Below are 23,649 nucleotides of genomic sequence, written 5' to 3' on the forward strand. Positions count from 1 at the left end.
ATCATAATATGACTATCCCCTCATTATTTATTTATTATTTATTATTTTTTTATAGAATCGATTTATAATAAAAAAAATACGTGAATGATTGATATTTAATAAAATTAAAGTTCTAAAATAAATAATTATTTCTTTTTGGTTACCTTTTGTTAATAAAATATTAATATAATTTCTACTTTTTCTTTTTTCAGTTTGAATTCAATTTGGTTATTTGTGTGTTTAGGTAACCTTCAATGTTCTTGTTGCCAGCAGTTGCTCACAATTGCCTTAAATACCACCATCTTCTCCTCTCAGCAGACAAACACAATTCAATCGGTTATCGATCGATTCCATTTCTGAAATTGGGATTACTCTACATTTGGGTTTCTTCTACAAACTGAAAACATGGTTGAAAATGATGGGTCTATTCGGATGCGGAAATCTAGAGAGATCGCGGCCATAGATGATCAAATTTCACATGAAAAACCCCAATTCTCAAATAAGAAGAATCAGAAGACGAAGAAGAATCAGAAGACCAAAACCGAGACGCAAAATCCGTATCCATTATTGAGATTTGAAGAAGCGCCAGAGTACATGAAGGATAACGAGTTTATTTTGGATTATTACAGAGCTGATTGGCCCCTGAAACAAGCTCTTTTCAGCTTATTTCAATGGCACAATGAAACCCTAAACGTATGGACGTAAGTATCATCTCTCTCTCTCTCTCTCTCTCTCTCTCTCTCTGTATCTATCTCTCTCGGTGCGTCTATCATTAATCTTCAAAATTTGGGGTTTTTCAATGATTCTCTTATGTTGTGAGCCTAAATCGTTACTACTTTATATGTATAAATTGTGGGTTTTTTAAGGAATTGCATCTCTGTTGAGTTTTGAGAACATGAATAGGATCGAAATTTTGCTGGGACATGATTAAAACCCCGGAGAGCTTCAATGGGTTTGATTCTGTAACAAGTGTAGTACAATGTTCATAAAAATCTGTACATTTTTACCATCATCACCCTCTGAATTTTTCTTGAGTTGGAGCTTTAAACATTTGTTGACTTTTTACGCGTAAGCTGTCAATCACTCAATTGCCTCTCTGTCTTAATCAAGCAAGTTTAAAATGTGTTTCTTGATTTCTTCTGTAGCAATCATTGTATCATATGCTTTATGACTTACATTGTTCAAAAAGACCATAACCTTTTTTCATTAATTTCAATTAGGGTTCATAATAAAATCGTTTACAAGTTACAACCATGCTAGTGATTTACCTTTCTGTTCTATCTATTTATGGGTTTTTATCTTTTTCATAATGCTAGCGATTTAGATAAACATTTTTATCCTTAAATACCCCTGATCCATCTTTCTGTCCATGAAACAAATCTAGAGGTTACATAACTTATAAGGGTAGAAACGGAATCGAGCTTTATAACTGTTAAATAAACTAATATGGGCAAAAATCTTTAAAGAAACTAACGTTATGCATCAAAGATGTTACAACTAGTATTAACAATTTGCTTGTTTTCTTATTCAGACACTTAATTGGATTCATTTTATTTGTGGGATTAACAATTGCAAACTTGATGCCTGTTCCTCAAGTCTCAGATTTGCTCAATATATTAACATGGTATGTAAAGATTCTTTCTTTTCCACTCAAGATTCCTCTTTTGATTTCTATTAGACTTCACCACATGTTTCTCCTTTTTATTCAATAAAGCTTGATTTTTTTCGACGATTTGTAATTTTACATTTTGGCATTAATCATGAATCGAGCTTAATTTTATTCAATTTTGCAGGTCTTTTCCATTAAATCCAGGTTCAAACGCTTCAAATAATTCAATAATGGTAAGTAGTTATATAACCATTTGACTACAAAAGTCAACATTTTTATCGAGATACTAAATGAATGAAGTGATTACAGGATACACCAAAACTCATAGACTTGAAGCACGGATCACCGCTAGAAATGGACATATCACCACCACTACTGGCGGCAACACGGTGGCCATTCTTTGTATTCTTGGGCGGAACCCTATTCTGCCTCCTCTCCTCCTCCACCTGCCACCTCTTCGGCTGCCACTCCCACCGCCTGAGCCTCCAACTCCTCCAGCTAGACTACATCGGAATCGCAGTCATGATCATCACCTCTTTCTTCCCACCGATCTACTACATCTTTCAATGTTCTCCACACTGGCAATTTATCTACCTAGGTGGGGTCACCATCATGGGTGGATTTACGATTATAACCCTGTTATCCCCCGCACTCTCAACTGGAAAGTTTCGATCTTTTCGTGCTTTTCTCTTCATGGCGATGGGCCTTTTCGGGTTATTACCTGCCATTCATGGTACAATGTTGAATTGGAATGAACCATATACGAAGTCAACTTTGGTGTATGAGTCAGCAATGGCGGCTTCCTATTTGATTGGAACTATGTTTTATGTTTGTCGGATCCCGGAAAGATGGAAACCGGGTTGGTTTGATTTAGCGGGTCATAGCCACCAAATCTTTCATTGTTTTGTGATTTTGGGTGCGTTGTCTCATTATGGTGCTGCTCTTGTGTTTCTGGAATTCCGAGGTCAAGTTGGGTGTTAGTAGGTCAACTTTGGTCAATAGTCGTTTAATTGATGTTTTATGACATATATTGTTGTCTTAAAACATTGGTTAATATGTTTTGTATTGTTTCATATGTTTTACCATAAATTTGTTCTATGTTGTGTACCATTAAAATTTAAAGGGATGTCATGTAAAAGTTGTAGCCAATTGAATAGAGAGATTTTTTCATTTTATCTGTTTATTTTGTATATGAAAAAGACATTGAAATATTGAATATTTTTTTTACTATTGTAGGGCTAAGCTTTGTTTTATTTTTAAGGGTGGATTTCGTTCATCTTTTTATAAACTTTAAAATACCATATGACATTACTAAAGCTATTTCTATTAGTGAGTGGCTCATTAAAAATCACCCAAAAAATAAAATAAAAATAGTGACGAGTGAATCACACGAATGGCCTAGCTGTTGATGATTTTAGTATAATGTAATTTATAGATTATCAGTGGAGTTCAGATTTTGTTTATATAACAAGTTAGAAGGTGCGAAGTGTACGTTTCTATAAAACTAGTTTGATTTTGATTTGACCAAATTGTGGGGGTCAAGTGGCTACTCCCTTAGAGGTGTCCAAGGGTAGCATGCCTGGCCCGAAAAATTTATTTTGTTAAGGAATATATTATTTTTCAAATATATTTTCCATAATTATCCTTGAAACGTCATCGTTTATTTAAAGGATAAAATCAACATTGAATGATGATTGATGCTTATATTTGGTAATAAAAAGAATCCAAGTTCTATAAAACCCAAGCTACTGGTCTCATATCAATGCCTTGATTCAATATTGTTCTTTGAATAATTATCTTCATAATCCGAATTTTGTATAACCTAGACATAAGGTCGAAATATCATATTCAGATGATGATCACATGATCTATTAAACAAATCCAAGCTATTCATCAATTCCAAAAACCTTCTTCTCCTCTCAACCCTAACAGAGGTGCGCATCAAGAATAGTTTTTTTTTTTTTTTTTAAAAAGCAAAAAAGAAATAGAACCCTTTTTTTTTTTTTTTTGAGAATTGGTTAGGTTAAAACCGAACTGCGGATTAGAAGTAAGATTTTATAAGAAACTGAAACCAGTTTTTTTCCTTAAAAAATAAAAGGAGTCGGTTTTCTAACAAAAAAGTTGGTTTTTAGACATTTTTATTTCATAAAAACTAAACAGATTATAACCAAAAACAGTAGTTATACCCCTCTAATTGGAGTAGTTGTACCCCTCTAGTTGGAGTAGTAGTACATAAAACATAGGCCAGGCCCATATTCGTCCTTGAGCCCATACTTAGACCCATTCAGAGCAAAAGAACCTCGTTTCATCAGTAATAATAAAGTGCTTGGTAGTAAAAACCTACCTTGTTTTTTTTTTCTACGTGAAAGTATGCAACAAAAAAAAAAAGCAATGTAAAGAAAACCTTTGTATATCATATAATTCAAAAGTTTAAATCAAATATACACAATAATGTTTTCCACTTCCGCTTACAAGTTTAGAGTTTCAAATTGGTCGGAATGCTCGTTTTTTTTTTCCTTTGGTTGTTGCTTCTACATTTTCCTTCTGTTTTGTTTTGGTTAAACATTCTTGTACTCTTGGTGGGTGGTTTTTTTGTTTTTCATGTTTTCCTATCTCACTTCTTTTGTAATAAAATATTCCCCCATTTTGAGGGTTGACACACTTGAAATTTAACAATATATATATATATATATATATATATATATATATATATATATATATATATATATATATATATATATATATATATATATATATATATATATATATATATATATATATATATTCATTTAAGACGAGTCAATTTTTGTGAGACTGTGATATCACCATTTTTCTATTGAAATATTTTAATATTTTATTTTAAAAAAATGTAATATATGTAATATTTTAATATTTTAAAATATTATTGTTAACCCATTTTATATTGATATATTCTAAAAATATATAGTGTTAAAATATTATATATATATATATATATATATATATATATATATATATATATATATTATTACGAACACTAGAATACTAAAATATTTAGCTAAAAAATTAATCTCACGGTCTCACAAAATTAAGTCCATCTCAAATAAACTTTTATATATATATATATATATATATATATATATATATATATATATATATATATATATATATATATATATATATAAAAGTTGATGTGAAACGACGTAACTTTGTGAAACCATGATACTATTTCTTTCAATAAAAATATAATATTGTAAGACCGTGATATATATATATATATATATATATATATATATATATATATATATATATATATATATATATATATATATATATATATATATATATAATACTAGTATTCATAAAAACATAATATATGTAATATTCAAATATTGTATAACAATATTGTTAACACATTTTACATTAAAATATTCTAAAACATATAATGTTAGAATATAGTACATAACATAGTTTTACGAACAATAGAATATCAGAACATTTCATTAGAAAAATTTGGTTTTATGGTCTCATAAAATTATGTTCGTCTCAAATTAACTTTCTTTTCTCTCTCTCTCTCTCTCTCTCTCCCTTTCTTTCTTTCTTTCTTTCTTTCTCTCTCTCTCTCTCTCTCTCTCTATATATATATATATATATATATATATATATATATATATATATATATATATATATATATATATATATATGAAATTTTGATTACAAAGATCGAAACTTATTAATTTGAAGTAAACTTAAAGAAAATCTTATGCATTTACTTTATGCATCATTTTTTTTTCTATTTGTTTCCCAAAAACCTACAAAATCAGGATCCATCAATTAAACCATTACACGATTCTACATTTATTTAGTGTTTCATGATGTGTAACACTTGTATCCTTATGTATGCTTCTTAACATTTCATTTTGGAAATTCTTCATTTTTGTGTCGTATGTTGGGCGAAGGATGGCCTCCTACGATGTGTGTAGGTAAAAGATTCCATCAAGGGAATTCATGCCCTACGTTGGGCGTAGGATCATAGGATCTAAACCCTAATTGAGGGGTTGTGAGCCCTATTTAAAGGCTCTACCTCCTTGAGGGCCTCCCTATGCTCAACCTACACCCTCATATTCAGTGACCTCGAAACCCTAGCGACCCTGTGAGAGTTTTGAAGCCTTTATGTGTTTCTGCATGCATTCTTGAAGAAGGATTCCATCGGAGAGCATTTGTGGGATTTAAGACTTGTAGATCCAAACTTTGCACTTCATCATCCACCTCCAGGAGGTATAAAGCTTGCATCTTGATGTTCTGTTATGTTAGATCTAGTTAGCTCATGAATTGTTATGCTTTTTGTCCCCTAACCTTGGTCTTTATGAGTATGAGCTACTCCAGACCTTATGAGTATCATTTATAGCCTTTTTGTAAGCTTGTAGAGTCATAAAAATGGGAGCTTGGTTACTCCCATCCATCCATGCATAAGCTCTTGAGTATTAAAAGGATTTATTGACTTAGGGTTTGGTCTTATGCTCTTTTTAGCCATGCAAAGGTGTAAAGTTAGAGACTTTATCACTTATGACGTTCATTAGGTCCAGATATGAGAATGGGATGTTTAGTCCTTGTGTATTAAGAGCTTAATATGAAGTTGAAAAACCAACGTAATTGTAACATCTCAAAATTCAAGACCAAAAATTTTATTTTTTTAATTAGGTTATTATAAAACCAACAGTATAAGAAAGCATCCATAATAACTAGGGCTGTTCGCTATTTGGATAAAACCAAATTGTCCAACTGGACAATTTGGATCAGACTATTTGGTTCGGATATTTGGATTTTTAGATTGGTTTTCAGCAAAACCGAATTATTATTTTGAATTTCGGATTGGTTTTGGTTTATAAACTAAGGAATGAATAATCCAAAAAACTTGAATAACAACTTATTATCTATTTTTCATATGTATCTTAACTATTGTAACGCCCGTAGATCCGGGCTAGTCAATTTAGAGATAATAGGGGTCGAAAATGACTTTTTGACAAAAGATTATTTTGAATAAATAATCTTGAACAAGTTTTATAATATGCCTCAAGGGTTCCGTACATATAAAGAACACCGAAATCCGAGTTATAACGAAAAAGTTATGGCCCGTCGAAGTTTTAAGGCAAAACCGGCACGACACCGGGAGACGTAAATAGTGAATTTTTGATAAAGGAATTTTTAGCCTTATCGATCCAAATAAAAGTTGTAGTATATGTTAAACCGAGAACATACAAAAAAAGAATGCCCAAATCTGACTTCGTATGAGGAAGTTATGAATTTTCTAAGATTTGACATAGCAGTGCACGACCCGAAACTCGAATTTTAGTTCGAGCGGTTTTTGGCCTACGTGACCTAAATGAGAATTGAATATATCATTAATAGGAACTCAACGGTAAAAAGACAGACGAAAACAGAGTCCGTATGTAGAAGTTATGAATTTTACGCAGACATTTAACAATATAATCTCCTCGTACTGTTAAATTTAAGATCGGTCGACAATTAGCCAACGGAGTCAAAATGAAAGTTGTAGATCTTATTTTTACCTACGGGTGGATATAAAGAATGTAAAAAACGGAGAGTGTATGTGAAAGTTACGGATTTTAGAAGTCGGAAGTGTGCTGTGCGAAAATGGGTGATGTGGCACAATCTTGGCCATTGCTTTCTCCCTAAGTCTTGCCACTAGATGGTGACATGTGGCACCAAGTTCAGCCATTTTCACCCTATAAATAGAACCTCTCCCACCCTCATTTTCTTCACACCTTTCCCATTCTTTCTTCTCTTTACTCTCTCTAGCCTCGAAACCCCCCGAAAAGCCTAGGGAACCTCCCTAGCACGAGGCGGAAGCCCCGGAGTGGTCGACGACTCCGAGAAGAAGAGCTTTTCCGCACCGGAATGCTGCTCCAAGCAAAGACCGGTTTTCTATAAAACCCGCTGTAAGTGAGCTACGCCTACGCTATTTTTAATATAGCTTTTATTTAATTATAGTAACGTTATTAAGAACTTATAATAAGTAATTGGGCTATTATTATGGGTTATATAAGTATTGTTTAATGCTTATATAATAGTAATAATAGCTAGACTATTAATTAGTCTCGGCGAATAATAGACTAAACTCTAGTCGTAATAATACTAGGTTTCGTCAAAGGAAATTATTTTTTAGAAGCGAAGCGCTGTCTGAGTTCGGAATCACCACCTTATCAAGTGAGTGCATAGTCCCTTTCATGAACATGATTTTAATACAAGTATCGATTGAAGTATTAAATATATGTTTATGTGCGAATTATTTGATGTTGCCTGAGATACTTGTTAAAGAACATACCTGGTTATATATGCTGATTTAGGATAAAGAGTAAACCTAAATTAATTATGAGGAATATTGGGTAGTGTTTTCTTACGAGTACGAGTGAATTATACTCAGAGAATAAAACCTTAGTATATGTCATTGATCCGGGAGCATGGATTAGACATAGTCATTGTCCCTAGTCCGAGAGTATGGATTAGAAATAATCATTCATCATTAATCCGAGAGTATGGATTAGTCATTCGTCCCTGGTCCGAGAGTATGGATTAGATAAAGTCATTCATTTCTAATCCGGGAGTATGGATTAGGTAAAACGGCTAATCTTAGGTCCGAGAGTATGGATAGTCTTGTTGTGAGGATCGACGGGGTGGGATAAGAGTTGTTTATATATATGGTGAAATTGTATATTTTGTGAGTTTTAAACTATATATATGGTATAACATTGTGGGATTGAAATCCCTATGTACTCACCAGGTTTCCCAACCTGACCCACTCAGTTTATTTATATCACAGGTGTTGATATGAAGTCACATTACACCGAGAGATTAAGGAGATATAAATCATGAGTGATAATGAATGTAAGTTCTGTTTATGCTTATGTTTCTGTATTGACGATGACATCCCAAATGTTTTAAAATGAATAAAAGTACTTTTCTTCGGAAGTGCTTTGATAACGTATTTATCATGTTTTACTGGGAACAAATTTCGCAACATTTTTTTTAAAAGAGGTACTCTGATTTTTATAAAACATAAACAAAATCGGTCTTTTCTGGCCGTGAAAATGGGGATGTCGCAACTATTTATAAATTTACTAAATTATTATTTTTAGTTATTAGAAATTTTCATCGAATATACTACTTTAAAATTACTTCTTATCAAAAGTCTTTTGTCAATGAAATATTAACTATAATATATTTTCTTAGTATTTGTTAATAATTTATAATTAATAAAAAATAAAAAATAGTTTCTTTATGGGTTTTGCTAATATTCAAGTTATATATTTTTCAAAATGTCTTGCCTCTTGAAAACCGAATAGTAAAAACCGATCCAACCGAATTGTAATTTGGTTGGATCAGAGCGGATTTAAATTTAGTTTGGATTATTGGGATCAATGTTTTGAAAACTGAATCTATTTGGATTCACTTGATTGGATCGGATCAAACCGATCCATCTAAATGAACATCCCTAATAATAACATCCCATGTCAAAACCAAAGTGTCAATAATCAAAACATGTTATCATAAACAATATCAGAGTGTAATCCCAACGATCTCATGTGTAGAAAACATAGTGTGATGCGTTGTGATCGAGTCTACTCCTCTCCTTTGAAAATGAAGTACCTGAAACCAAAATTGAAAACCGTAAGCACAAAGTTTAGTGAGTTCCCAATCATACCACATACCATACAATAACATACTGCCAAGCATATCCGGGTGCCGGCCTACCCCTTCGGTCTTTTTTCAACCGGTAACCACCGTGCATATTTGGGTGCCGGTCTACCCGTTCGGTATCTTTCAACCGGTAACTGCCTATCGTACCTGAGTATTGTCCTACCCTTCGGTCTCTTTCAACCGGTAACTGCCGAGCATATCTGGGTGTTGGTCTACCCCTTCGTTCCTTTCGACCGAATCCGGGGACTATTTCACCCCAACCACTACCACATAACGTACTAGCATATTAAACATAAATCATATACTGCCTATCATATCTGGGTGCTGGCCTACCTCTTCGGTCCTATCGACAAGATACGAGACTATTCCCTACTATCACTATCACATAATATTATACCATGTCAGTACATAAAACATAACAGATAGTGTCATACCGAAAAATTATCACAAAGACAATCATCTACAAACAACTCCTACTAGTGGGCCGACATTGTGGCCTTAGACCCACTTCTAATGGAAGTCAAGTCACCTCGCACTGCTGAAGCTCTCTGCAGGAATCCTTTGTTGCCGTCCTTGCAACTCCTCGTGCTAACAATACCAAAACATCACCCAATTAGCAATTGGGTTCCAACTATAATCCATAATCCATACTTGGGTTAAGATGACCATTTTACCCCTGGTCCAACATAATACTTAACTAAGGCCCAAGTCTAAAACCAATAAAACTCATCAAGCCCATTAATGGACCAATTCTCCAAATTGGGCCAAACCCTTACTTGGGACTACCCATGATAACCATTACATACTTCATACCCCTCAAGGGTCAATCATGGTCAAAGTCCAAGTCAAAGTCCAAGTCCAAGTCAAAGTCAACTCTCTGGTCAAAGTCAACATTCTGGGTTGACTCAACTCGTCGAATTGGTCTATCAAGTCGTCGAGTTCCATTATCAGAAAACTCTAAAATCACGATCCAACCCGACGAGTTCCTCCACAACTCGTCGAGTTTCTCCCATGAGCATTGGGACTTTTCCATTCAGCTTGTTGAGTCCTTTCTTGGACTCGCCGATTCCTTTCTTTACAAAATCGGGACTTGCTCATAACTCGCCGAGTTCCTCATTGAAATCGTCGAGTTCTTTCAAATTCAACCCCAAAAACCATGTCCAACTCGCTGAGTCATCTCCTAGACTCAACGAGTTTACTCAGAACCAGAAAAGGTTGGGGACCACTACCAGACTCGCCGAGTCATATAAACAACTCGTCGAGTCCCCCATATTCTAAATCCATATAGTCTATTTTAGTCGGGTTCAATACATCCAAAACATAGATCTTGTTCCCTAGGGTTGATATATCACGTAAAGTTTCTAACTTTATGTGCATGCATGGGTTATCTAGCTCAAGAAGCCCTAAAAAGTGGTTTACAAGGTGCATGGAACTCCCATGGCCATAAAGTTGGCACCTTTATGCCATGGAGTCCCTTAAAGACTCTAGATCTGAAGTTATTACCCCAAAACATGCTTGCATCTATGAATGGTTCCAAAAATGGCTCCTTAAAGCCCTAAACTACCCCATGAAAGAGATGAATGGAAAAGGTATATACTTTATACCTCAAATGAATTGGAAATGAAGTTCTTCTTCTGGATCCAAAGCTCCTTCCTTCAACCAAGCACTTCAAGCTTCCACTCCTTCAAGAAAATACTAAAGAATCACTCCTTTTTCACTCACACACACTCACAAGACTCAAATTCACGAATTAGGGTTTGCTGGAAAATAGGAGGCGATGAGGGAGGCCATAATAGGGAGTTAAGATATTTAAATAGGGTGCCAAACCCTTAAAATTAGGGTTTCATTCTGGCAGTCCTACTCGTCGAGTCGGGGCTCCTCAACTCGTTGAGTAGACTTTGCCACCCACATCCAAAAGCATTCCTAATCGACGAGTTTGGGGCCTATAAATCGCCGAGTCCCTTCACAAAAATGAATAAATTTGAGAACTAAATACACCCCATGAACTGGGTGTTACAAATCTCCCCCACTTATTTTAGACTTCGTCCTTGAAGTCTTCTGCGGTCACCTTCCCTGGAAACTGCTCACACACCATTCCCGTGGCTCCCGCCATCTGCCCTGAACTAACTTATGCTCTTTTGTGACACCTTGTTTATTTATTAGATAAATAAATTAATTAATAAACGAATAGTAGCCCTAAAATAAATAATTATATATCAAAGGATGGTCTCGAAGAGCTAATTGTCACAATTTTAGAAGTCGAGGGTTAAAAGTGTAAGTTTCAGATTGGTTTCGTGAATATTTATGAAGGCAGGGACTATGGGGTAATTATTGGAACTTAAGTTGAAAAGAATGAGAGGATAAAGGACAAAAAATGTTAACATGGCTGAAGTTTGATCATTGGACTTAAAATTGAGAAGAATTTGGAATGCTGAGGGCTAAAGAGTAAATTTTGGATCAAATATAAAAAGGATTTATTGAGGGAGGGGTTGTTTTGTTAAATTTGGACTTAATTTGTAAAGGTTTCAGGAGGCAAGGAACAAATGGTAAATGCTGGACTTTAATTGGAAAGAGTAATAGAAGGAGGGACCAATTATGTGATTATGGGATAAATCTTAAGGATCGGGGTATATAACCCTAACCCCATTGGTTATCATACCCTAACCCTAACAAAATATCACAGCTGCCATCTTTCCCCCAACCGGCCGCCACCCTCCTTCTTCGTCACCGGTCGCCACCCTGTCCATTCTGCCGGTCAGTCGTGGTTGCCAAAATGGATGTGGTCCCTGGTCGAAGGCGTTGCCACCGATGAGACCTGTGAGCCGTCCAACACCGTCACCGCTCCAATCGCCTGCGAGGATTGTGAACGTCTCGCCGCTGCTATTGCTGCTACTGTTCCATCGCCATCGACGGTGAGGGGGGTTGTTCGTTCCGATGCTTGCTGCTGCGGTTCCGACGTCAACTTCAACTGCTTCTTTCCGATCGACTGCCACCCTATCCATTTGTCGCGTCATCCGTCGCCGGCCTCAACCATCGTTAACTGCCACTTCTTTCCAATGTTGCTGCTACAGCTCGTGTCGCTGCCCCTTCCTCCGTCTTCGCTTGCTGCATCTTAGGCCACTGTCACCGTGTGTGGGTGGTTGTGGGGTTATTTTTGGTGGGTGCATTTTTGTGTTCAACTCGAGTTGTGTGGGTTATGTGTTGCTTCTATAAGACGAGAGGTGTATGTGTGTGGGTCTTTTTGGCCGGAAAAGCCACCACCACTATCGTGAGGTGGTGGCTACCACCATGTGTGTGTGTTATGTTAGTTAGGGTGTGTGTTACTTTTGGTATTTCATTGTAAATTGTAAAATAAAAATGGAATAATGAGAAAGAAACCCTAACCACTACCGTGAGGTGGTGGCCGCCGCCTCTTGCCGCCACCGACCACCGTGTCGGGTAGCGGTGTGCCTTGTTTGGAACGTGACCCGTTTGGAATGGTTGGACAAAGGGACTAAAACCCTAATAGGCCCAATAAAGCCCTAAATGGCCTAAAAGCCCAAACATGTGACTAATGGGCCTAGTGAAACCCTAATGGGCCTAATGAACCTTAATTGGTCAAAAGACCTAGCTATTGGGCCTATAGGGCTAATATGGGTTGGAAACCCTAATTAGGGTTTGGAAAACCCTAATGCCATGAAACCCTAATTTGGGACTAATTGGGACCGCATCAGAATTATTTAATGAACTTAAAATATTAATTAAAAATCATTGCAAATTAACCTAAGGCCACGTGGGACTTAATGGATTAAGTCCTTAATGGGTTAAGTGAGAAACACTTAACCCTAATTGTCATTTTATGTGAAATCCTAATCTCACTTGGGCCTTAAGTTGGGCCTTTCTATTGGGCTTTGGTGATTGGGATAATAATGGGCCGTCCAAGAACAAGCAAATAGGCTAGAAAATTTTAATGGGCCTAGGGTAAGGCCCATGTAAGGGGTTTGGGCCCAATTTGGAAAATTGGGCCATAGTTGGGCCTTTATGATTATGAGATTTTGGGCCATTAGAAATACTAAATGTTGGACTGGACTTTTTGGTTGGGCCTTAGAATAAGGCCATGCAAAGGTTTGGGCCCAATTTAGAAAATTGGGCCATATGTTGGCTTTGACTCATAGTGGACTTTTGGGCCTTTTGATTAGGCCTTGGGCTTTGATAAAGCTAAGTTAGGGGTAATGTAGTAATTACCCCAAGTATGTACGTATGGTTATGAGTTGGAACCCAATTATTAATTGGGTGTTATTTGGATGTTGATAGTTTGGGAACCTGTCATCCAGCAGCCGAGATTGTGTCTACGGGACTTTAGCAGTGTGAGGTGAGTTACTTTCTAGTAGAAATGGGTCTAAGACACCAAGGTCGGCCCACTAGTAAGAGTTATAGTAGAGATAATTGTCTTTGTGATAATTATCTGGTATGTTGCTATCTGTTATGATTATGTGCCGGTATGCTATGATGTTATGTGTTATGTGGTAGGAGGGGTAGGTTATACCCCAGTACCGGTCGAAAGGACCGAAGGGGTAGTTAATACCCAGTTACGTTAGACAGTTTATGATATATGCGTTATGTTATTATGTGGTAGTGGTAGGGGTTGAAATAGTCCCCAGTTACCGGTTGAAAGATAACGAAGGGGAGGCCAGCACCCAGATATGCTAGGCAGTTACCGGTTAAAAGATACCAAAGGGGAGGCCAACAACCAGATATGCTAGGCAGTTACCGGTTGAAAGATACCGAAGGGGAGGTCAGCACCCAGATATGCTAGGCAGTTACCGGTTGAAAGTTATCGAAGGGGAGGTAAGCACCCATATATGCTAAGCATTATGTGTTTATATGGTATGTGGTATGATGGGGGAACTCACTAAGCTTCGTGCTTAAGATTTTTTGTTTTGGTTTTAGGTACTTTGTTTTCGAAGGAAAGGAGCCGGCTTGATCGCAACGCATCACACTATGGTTTTCCGCACATGAGATCTTTGGGATTACACTCTGATATTGTTTATGATAACATGTTTTGATTATTTCTACTTTGGTTTTGGCATGACATGATATTATGGATGTTTTCTTATACTGTTGGTTTTATAATAACTTATTTAAAAATGAAATTTTTGGCCTTGAATTTTGGGATGTTACATCTTTATGGGACATAAATGTCACTATGAACCAGTCTGAATTCTTACAGCCACCCTGTACAACGCATAACCTTACCCGTCCGTCCAATCATTGGAAGGACCACTATACTTGGCCTACAGTCTCGCCTCTTAGATAAGAATGTCACTCTCTGGAGGTGAAGTCTCGAGAACGCTTCAATCGTGATGAATCCTGGGTATACTGCCCTCACCAACAGCCGACACCCCATCCTGAATCCGATGAGTGCTTACTCCTGAAATTTGGAGGGGTATAACCATTACCCCGCGCAGTCCATGGCATTTTCCTAGGAAATTGAGAATAATCAATAAGAACCCTTTCCTGTCTCAACATAGGATAAGTCTACCATCCCAAGCACAAAACTAACTTTTGCATTTCCAGGTTCTGAACCTTACATTGATCTGTCTCCCCGATAGACCGCCCATGCCAAAACGGTATCATATCAACTTTCTGCAAATAATTGATCCCCAGTCACTCCCAGTGCTGGTCATCTCGGCCTTACCCACCCAGGGATTTCACTCACCATGTCCAGATGCCGAATACCCAACTCGGCGTATGGATTAGATAATCCTTCGAGTATAAGGTTCATCCATGCAACAGTTAGACTCATATGAGAGTTGTGCAACAGGATCAAACCAATTACTATTATTTAATCATGTGGTGAGTATCTTAACTTCACCCAATCAACCAGTTACTCGTCTATACCTGAAATCCTAAGATACTAATACCGCCAAGCATATCTGAGTGCTGGCCTCCCCTTCGATCTATTTCAATCGGATACTGCCGAGCATATCTGGGTGCTCGACCTGCCTCTTCGGTCTATCCTGACCGGATATTGTCGAGCATATCTGGGTGCTCGACTTACCCCTTCGGTCTATCCCGACCGAATATTTCTATCTGAACTCTATCAACACCGATTCCGGTGCTAAGTTGAATGCTACGAACCCAACTGTGGTCCTACCTCATATCCGGTCTCTCATGACCTATCAACCTGCGATTCCAACACGATATGGTCCTTCCACCATCTTGCGAACAATCCGCATTGGCCTAAACCATCTGAAGAAATCCATGTGCAGGTCATAGATTCACTAAAGTCTCGCTGCTGAACTGATATCGGTGAATGCTATGGCTGCACCTGCAGACTGACATTACTTCTAACATTATTTGCCAACCTTGTAAATGTTACGGCTACACCGCATACTTACAACACTTCTAACACCATCTATCAATCATGTGGATGCTACGGCTAAACCACAGACTTACAACACTTCTAACATTGTCTATCAATCATGTGAATGCTACGGCTACACCCGCAGTCTTTCAACACTTCCTACTGACCCAACCTGTGCCCATGATCCTACCGCTAATTCACTAATCCGAACACTTCCCAAAGTTGAGCACCTGCATGGTCTCATGACCCAAACTAAACTCATGTCCTGACCGGAATATCCAACCCGGTTACTTATCCTGTTATCAACCATCACGAGAGTGCAATCTTAATGTTAGGAAGTTCTCCGAAATCCCAACTCACACAATCCTCTGTCCAGACAGCCACTTGGGCCACCTCTACTCCCCCTTATGGGGATGTGAAACTCATCCTGGTTTCACACCAATTTCTTCTCCTGAATACCTGATCAGTTCTCCCCCACTTAGATTCGACTAAGTCTTCACAACACACAAGATTGGACAGATTCCCAATCCTTCTTACCATCCAATGATCGACCTGCTGGCATCCGATAACAATACAAGCATTCTGCTACTAGCCAATCTCAATGATCGTCCAACTCCTGAAACACTGAGAGATACTCTTGTAGTCGCAATTTGTATGATAACCCAAATTGCCTCCCATGAGTTTTCACCAATTCCCTAAGTTTTCATGCTGGAGCTAAAGCCATATTCCTGCTTGAACTGACGAATCCTCATCCTGATTTCCATCTTCGAAGGACCTCTGAGTCCTAGAAATTTGAAGCTCATGCGAATGTAATACTCCCCTAACATTTACAATGATTAATCACCCATGCACTGATATTACCATCTCTCTCTGCTACCGCTCCCCTCTTAGCATCTATGGTGTGGAACTCCCAAGGTTTTTCCATAGAAATATGTTGATCGTAACAGATCGGGGATGGAACAACTGAATCTGGACCTTACTGGAGAGTTACCTTGCTAACCCTTACCCAAAAGTCTCCAACCCATTAATGACTCACGATATACAATTGGCATATAACATTTCTTGGAAATATATCCCATACATAAGCAGAGAGAGGTAATCCCAAATATAATCTTACCCAAAACCGATGCAAGAAAGCAACCACAAGATACAAATAGAACCGAAAGGAAGCAAAAGATATGTACCTGCTCTATCGCTTGTGGATGCCCTGAGTCTCTCTCCCTGTCAAAGTACCTATGAAGAAACCTGAGCTACTCTGACCACTGAGCGGGGGTAATTCGATCTGATATGACCTGGCTGGTGACAATGATGGCATAAATCTACTTCTATTGTGCACTCTTGGCATTTGTGACCCTTCCATCCACACTTGCCGCACTTAGACCTATTATGCACATCCTTTTGTGTCCCCTCATCCTTAGTGCTACCATTTCGACCCTTCGGATCTCTGACACCAGCTACGGCAGTGTTTAACTGCTTAGATCGTCGAACCAGACCAGAAGTTCGCTTCCTCTTCCTCAACTGAGTATATAAACCATTCTCATAATCTCGAGTTATCTCGACTACTCCATCCACAGTCTGAACAACCGTTGTCTGACCCTGGAACTTAGCGGTCAACCTATCAGTGACACGCCTAATGATGTTGGGTAACTCCAAGCGTACGGCTCATGAAACCACCATAGCTATCGAATCCTGTAGTGAACTCTCCTAAAGACGAGGTGCATAACCCACCTCTGATCCCAGATAACAAGGGCTATCAACAGGATCCTCCTTCCTGAAGGATTCCAGGGATCCAATAGTATTGGGCTCCAAATGAGCCCCCAGCTGCCCCGCAACGATCTCGGCCTGAAAGGCCTCGAGGCGACTATCCAAAAGCTTCAAAATCCCCTCCTTAACCGAACCGAAGATCACAGGAGTCTGATCAATGATGTTGCGCGTAATCTCAATTGAAATAACTCTCTCATCCGATCATCAAGCTGCCCGGCTCCAAAGCTTGAGCCAGATCCCACACCGGCACCCGAACTGCCAACTGGTATCTGATGCAGTGTCACCATGCTGAAAACATACCATAACATCCATCTGAATACTCACTGTATATCGAGGGATCACACACTACAAGCTCCTTGGTCTTATCTGGGCCTTCTTTGACTCGAGTACGGATCCTCTGCTTTCAGTAGTATGGGCCCTACTACCTTCCACCTCTATCCTTACTTTCCTCAAAGATTTCATTGACTCCACCAAGTCCCTTGCACTAATACCGCTCCCATCACTAATTCTATCCTAGGATTTCCCTAGGTTACCAACCCCAACCCAGTCCTCAGCTGCTAAAGGACTCCTCATAATGCTAATTAGCTACTTCATGAATACCATCACATGTGACGAGGCTAGGATAATCCTTCAAGTAAAGGACTCATCCCTACAACGGTTAAGACTCAGACGAGAGCTGTGCAATAGGGTCAAATCCATCCCTCTAAGATTATTCAACCCTTATCACATGTGATTTGGCGTATTCACTTAGTAGCTAACTCCCATCACCTCAGAGTCCCACAAAGCACAAAGCAAGCAACATCCAGACAATGGAAAATCTAACCAACATACTCCAATCAAACCATTCCTCCCTCTAATCAGGAATTTGTACTAGCATGAAATTCTAAAGCTCATACAATCCGGCATAACCTAAACGGGTCATCCTATCACCGACCGATCAGTTCTAACATGTAGGTCTACAAGCACATACAATAGGCATATGAGGCAGCCCTCCTAGATCCTTAGCCCTAATCTAGCATGCAGTTCACATATTCTCAATTCATATCATAACATAACATTACATAACATGTATGTGTATCTTGGGGAAAACTTACGTGAGCTCGGCCAATTGCACGCATCACACACCTTGTTCTTTTCAAAATTCTTTTCTCCTTTCAAATTCTTTTCCAAAATTCTTTTTATAAAATGATTTTTATTTTGAAAACTTTCATACCAAGTCCTTTGCTTGAGTCCAGACACACCCAAGAGTGTGTGCGAATCCCTCAAATCAAGGCTCTGATACCAACTTGTAACATCCCAAAACTCAAGACCAAAAATTTCATTTTTTAATTAGGTTATTATAAAACCAATAGTATAAGAAAACATCCATAATAACATCCCATGTCAAAACCAAAGTGTCAATAATCAAAACATGTTATCATAAATAATATCAGAGTGTAATCCCAAAGATCTCATATGCGGAAAACATAGTGTGACGAGCTGCGATTGAGCCATCTCCTTTCCTTTGAAAACGAAGTACCTGAAACCGAAACTAAAAACCGTAAGCACGAAGCTTAGTGAGTTTCCCCATCATACCATATACCATACAATAACATACTTCCAAGCATATATGGGTGATGGCCTACCCCTTCGGTCTCTTTCAACCGGTAACCATCGAGTATATATGGGTGTCGGTCTACCCGTTCGGTATCTTTCAACTGGTGATTGCCTATCGTACCTAGGTATTGTCCTACCCCTTCGGTCTCTTTCAACCGGTAATTATCGAGCATATCTGGGTGCTGGCCTACCCCTTCGGTCCTTTCGACCGGATCTGGGGACTATTTCACCCCTACCACTACCACATAACGTACTAGCATATAAACATAAATCATATACTGCATAGCATATCTGGGTGCTAGCCTACCCCTTCGGTCCTATCGACCGGATACAGGACTATTCCCTACTATCACTATCACATAATATTATACCATGCCAACACATAAAACATACCAGATAGTGGCATACCATACAATTATCACAAGGACAATCATCTACAAACAAATCCTACTAGTGGGCCGACATTGTGGCCTTAGACCCACTTCTACTGGAAGGCAAGTCACCTCGCACTGTTGAAGCTCTCTGCAGGAATCCTTTGCTGCTGTCCTTGCAACTCCTCGTGCTATCAATACCAAAACATCACCCAATTAGCAATTGGGTTCCAACCATTATCCATAATCCATACTTGGGTTAAGATGACCATTTTACCCCTGGTCTAACATAATACTTAACTAAGGCCCAAGTCCAAAACCAATAAAACTCATCAAGCCCATTAATGGCCCAATTCTCTAAATTGGGCCAAACCATTACTTGGGACTACCCATGATAACCATTCCATACTTCATACCCATCAAGGGTCAATCCTGGTCAAAGTCCAACTCGAAGTCAACTCTATGGTCAAAGTCAACATTCTGGTCAAAGTCAACATTCTGGGTTGACTCAACTCGCCGAGTTAGTCTATCAACTCGTCGAGTTCCATTTATCAGAAAACTCTGAAATCGCGATCCAACCCGACGAGTTCTTCCACAACTCGTCGAGTTTCTCCTATGAGCATTGGGACTTTTCCATTCAACTTGTCGAGTCCTTTCTTGGACTCGTCGAGTCCTTCCTTTACAAAATCGTGACTTGCTCATAAGTCACCGAGTTCCTCATTGAAATCATCGAATTCTTTCATCTTCAACCCCATAAACCATGTCCAACTCGCTGAGTCATCTCCTAGACTCAACGAGTTTACTCAGAACCATAAAAGGTTAGGGACCACGACCAGACTCGCCGAGTCGTATAAACAACTCGTCGAGTCCCCCATATTCTAAATGCATACAGTCTATTTTAGTTGGGTTCAATGCATCCAAAACATAGATCTTGTTCCCTAGGGTTGATATATCACATAAAGTTTCTAACTTTACGTGCATGCATGGGTTATTTAGCTCAAGAAGCCCTAAAAAGTGGTTTACAAGATGCATGGGACTCCCATGGCCATAAAGTTGGCAAATTTATGCCATGAAGTGCCTTAAAGACTCTGGATATGAAGTTATTACCCCAAAACATCCTTGCATCCATGAATGGTTCCAAAAATGGCTCCTTAAAGCCCTAAACTATTCCATGAAGAGATGAATGGACAAGGTATATACTTTATACCTCAAATGAACTGGAAATGAAGTTCTTTTTCTAGATCCAAAGCTCCTTCCTTCAACCAAGCACTTCAAGCTTCCACTCCTTCAAGAAAATACTAAAGAATCACTCCTTTTTCACTCACACACACTCACAAGGCTCAAATTCACGAATTAGGGTTTGCTGGAGAATGGGAGACGATGAGGGAGGCCATAATAGGGAGTTAAGGCCTTTAAATAGGGTGGCAAACCCTTAAAATTAGGGTTTCATTCTGGCAGTCCTACTCGTCGAGTCTGGGCTCCCCAACTCGTCGAGTAGACTTCGCCACCCGTGTCCAAAACCATTCGTACTCGACGAGTTTGGGGTCTCCAACTCATCGAGTCCCTTCTCAAAAATAAATAAATTTGAGAACTAAATACACCCCAGGAACCGGTCATTACAATAATTACATTGGGCATAATATGGGCTACGCTTAGCGTATCCTGAATTGTTTCCGTTTCACATCAGAGGCTCTACGTTGGGTATAGAGCATGGTATACATTGGTATTAGCACACAATGGTGATTTTTGGACAAAATGGATATTAGGTCAAATAGAGTGGGTTATAACTTTGGAAGGGTAAAATGGTATTTCACCCCAAGTGGATAATCTATGAACCAAGACTCTCGAGTGTTGATTATTACCTTAATTTATGATTAGAGTCTTATTGTGTATTGATTAGTGTAGAGAGTTCCAGTTTCGACAGTTCGAGTGTGAGATTTGTTTTTCTTCAGATTGAAGTGAGTCTTCTAACTATACTGTGTAGGATGCTAGTTGTCTTTGTGACTCTTACATGTGTATGTTGGGCTCGACTCATTCGCATGTTGGCTGGGTCCATTTATATGTATGTTGGGTTAGGCCCATTTGCATGTTAGGATGGGCCTATTTATATGTATGTTGGGATGGGCCCATGTGTATGGTATGTAGTATTTTAAGGAACTCACTAAGCTTTGTGCTTACGATTTGTGGTTTAAATTTTTTTAAGGTACTTCCAGTTCTAAAGAGAAAGGCCCAGCTTGACTGCACAACATCCCTTATGATTTCCGCCCTGATTATTATTATTTTACTCTCATGGTTGTGATGCATTTTTACTATTATTGGCTTTGAAAGTTTTGATGTATTGATTTGATGGTTATAAAAAAGAACAATTTTATTAGTATTTTTGGGACTTTACAAGTTGCTATTAGAGCCTTGTTTTGAGGGATTTAGGCACACTGTTGGGCGTGTCTGAACTCAGATTGAGAAATTGGTAATTTTTTGAAAAAGAAAACAAGTTTTCTAAAAGTATTTTACAAAGAAAGGGGTGTGATGCGTGGAATCAGCCGAGCTCAAGTAATTGATTCCCAAAATACTCATACCTGAGTATTATGATTAATATCTATTTATGAGAATTACATGCTAGAGTAGGGCTAAGGATACCTTCAGGAATCGCATGATAGAATTGCCTGATTTATGTAATGCCTAGTATGCTAAGAGGAAGTGGGTGTTATGTATTACTTGGAATCTATAATGGTAGAGTTACCTACTAAGTGTATGTTTAAAAAAATTATATACGGTTAGGATCAGATAGCCTTAGAATGATTGATTTAGCCTTATTTCTTGTTCCTTATTTGGTTGTGGGCTTAGGACAGAATCATTATTCAACCATCTATCTGATCCTGTATTGTGTTCAATTTGCATGCGTAAGGAAACCATCGGTATTGGTAGCAGTTCCTTGTACTGCAAAGGCCAGTGAGACGAGGATTCCTAGGAGACCCTAGGGAGTACTTCTGTGGGGATTTGTATGTTGCTTAGCATAGGGCTTGTGTGATTTTCCTTAGTGGAGGGGTAACTTAGAGGAATCAAGATAGTTCTATTGGAAAGTACGGATAGGTGTGGAAGGTAATATTTGGCCCATACTACTGAAAGCATATGATATGTACTCGAGTCAAGGATGGTCTCGGGGATTCCAAGGAGCTTGTGGTGTGACAGTTACCTTGATGTTTGGTTGCATCAAGGAGGGTATTATGGAGCTTCTGGACTAGCGATTGGGGGCCTTTCGGGTCGAGATTGTGGCGGGATAGTTGGGGGTACAGACTCTCTCTTTTCGGGAGTTCAAGACTTGTGGAGCCCCAGAGTTCTTTGGGCAGAAGTTTAACACCATGGTTTCCAGGTATTTACACTTTTAATCTTTTTGTGTTAATTTTTGGCACTTTGGTTCAAATGCTAAGCGTTTGGCATAGAATGCTAGTCGTCAAACGCCAAACGTTCTATGATGGATGCCAGACGTTTGCACGCAGAGACCAAACCCTAATATTTAGGGTTTACACCCTATTTAAAGAACATTATGGCCTCAAAACCCTTCACCACTCTAGCCTCCATCCTCAGTTCAAAAACCCTAAGTGTGTATGAGGGTTTGAAGCCTTGGTTCATCTTTTTGGTATCATTTAGTGTTCTTGATAAGAGAAGGAAGATTTTTGGAGTATTATGGTTGCCCTCTAGCTTGTGGATCTGGACTCTTGACATCTTGGAGCATCATTTTGAGGTAAAGTTCAGATCTTGATGTCTAATATGTTAGATCTTGATTTAGGGATATTTTATATTCTTTTTGGTCCAAAAGACGTGATCTTTGTGAGTTTGGAATGCTCCAGAGTTTTGGACTGTCCTTTTAAGCATAATAGTGAGTCTAGAATCATAAAAATGCAATCTTGGGTCTTCATAATCTTCCATGTAAGAGTATTGGAGCCTTATAGTTGATTTTGTAGTTAGGATCTTGGTGTTGGGCTCATTGTAGCCATACATGGCCATAAAGTTTGCAACTTTATGGCTTTAGATGTTCCATTATGACTGGATCTGAAGTTTGGACGCGAGATCTTAAGCCATTAAGACATTGGTTTGGAAGTTGGTAATCAGTGTCGCGACCGTCATGCGGCTAAGAGCATTGGCCACCATGTTGGCCTTTCCCGAGTGGTAAAGGATCTCATAATCATAATCCTTCACTACATCCAACCATCGACGCTGCCTCATATTCAGATTCACCTGATCCATCAAGTACCTCAGGCTCTTTTGATCCGTGTAAATGGTACACC

General features: G+C 38.4%; 1 protein-coding gene across 1 annotated transcript; it reads left to right on the forward strand.

Annotated features, from left to right (window-relative positions):
• The first annotated feature begins 214 nt into the window (after nucleotides 1-214).
• Nucleotides 215-2,763, forward strand: LOC111881881 (heptahelical transmembrane protein 1). The gene is made up of 4 exons (XM_023878264.2): nucleotides 215-680; nucleotides 1,511-1,603; nucleotides 1,773-1,821; nucleotides 1,898-2,763. The coding sequence occupies exons 1-4, from the start codon at nucleotides 385-387 to the stop codon at nucleotides 2,567-2,569; spliced, it is 1,110 nt and encodes a 369-aa protein (XP_023734032.1). The 5' UTR covers nucleotides 215-384; the 3' UTR covers nucleotides 2,570-2,763.
• The last annotated feature ends 20,886 nt before the right edge of the window (nucleotides 2,764-23,649 follow it).

The sequence above is a fragment of the Lactuca sativa genome, chromosome 5, assembly GCF_002870075.4.
Source record: "Lactuca sativa cultivar Salinas chromosome 5, Lsat_Salinas_v11, whole genome shotgun sequence".
Lineage (NCBI taxonomy): Eukaryota > Viridiplantae > Streptophyta > Magnoliopsida > Asterales > Asteraceae > Lactuca > Lactuca sativa.

What these genes read in the sequence shown, in the direction of transcription:
- LOC111881881 (XM_023878264.2), top strand. Translation starts at nt 385, where the DNA reads ATGGTTGAAAATGATGGGTCTATTCGGATGCGGAAATCTAGAGAGATC. An exon ending in GAAACCCTAAACGTATGGAC is followed by an intron (nt 681 to 1,510) that starts GTAAGTATCATC and finishes TTTCTTATTCAG; the next exon opens with ACACTTAATTGGATTCATTT. An exon ending in TTGCTCAATATATTAACATG is followed by an intron (nt 1,604 to 1,772) that starts GTATGTAAAGAT and finishes TCAATTTTGCAG; the next exon opens with GTCTTTTCCATTAAATCCAG.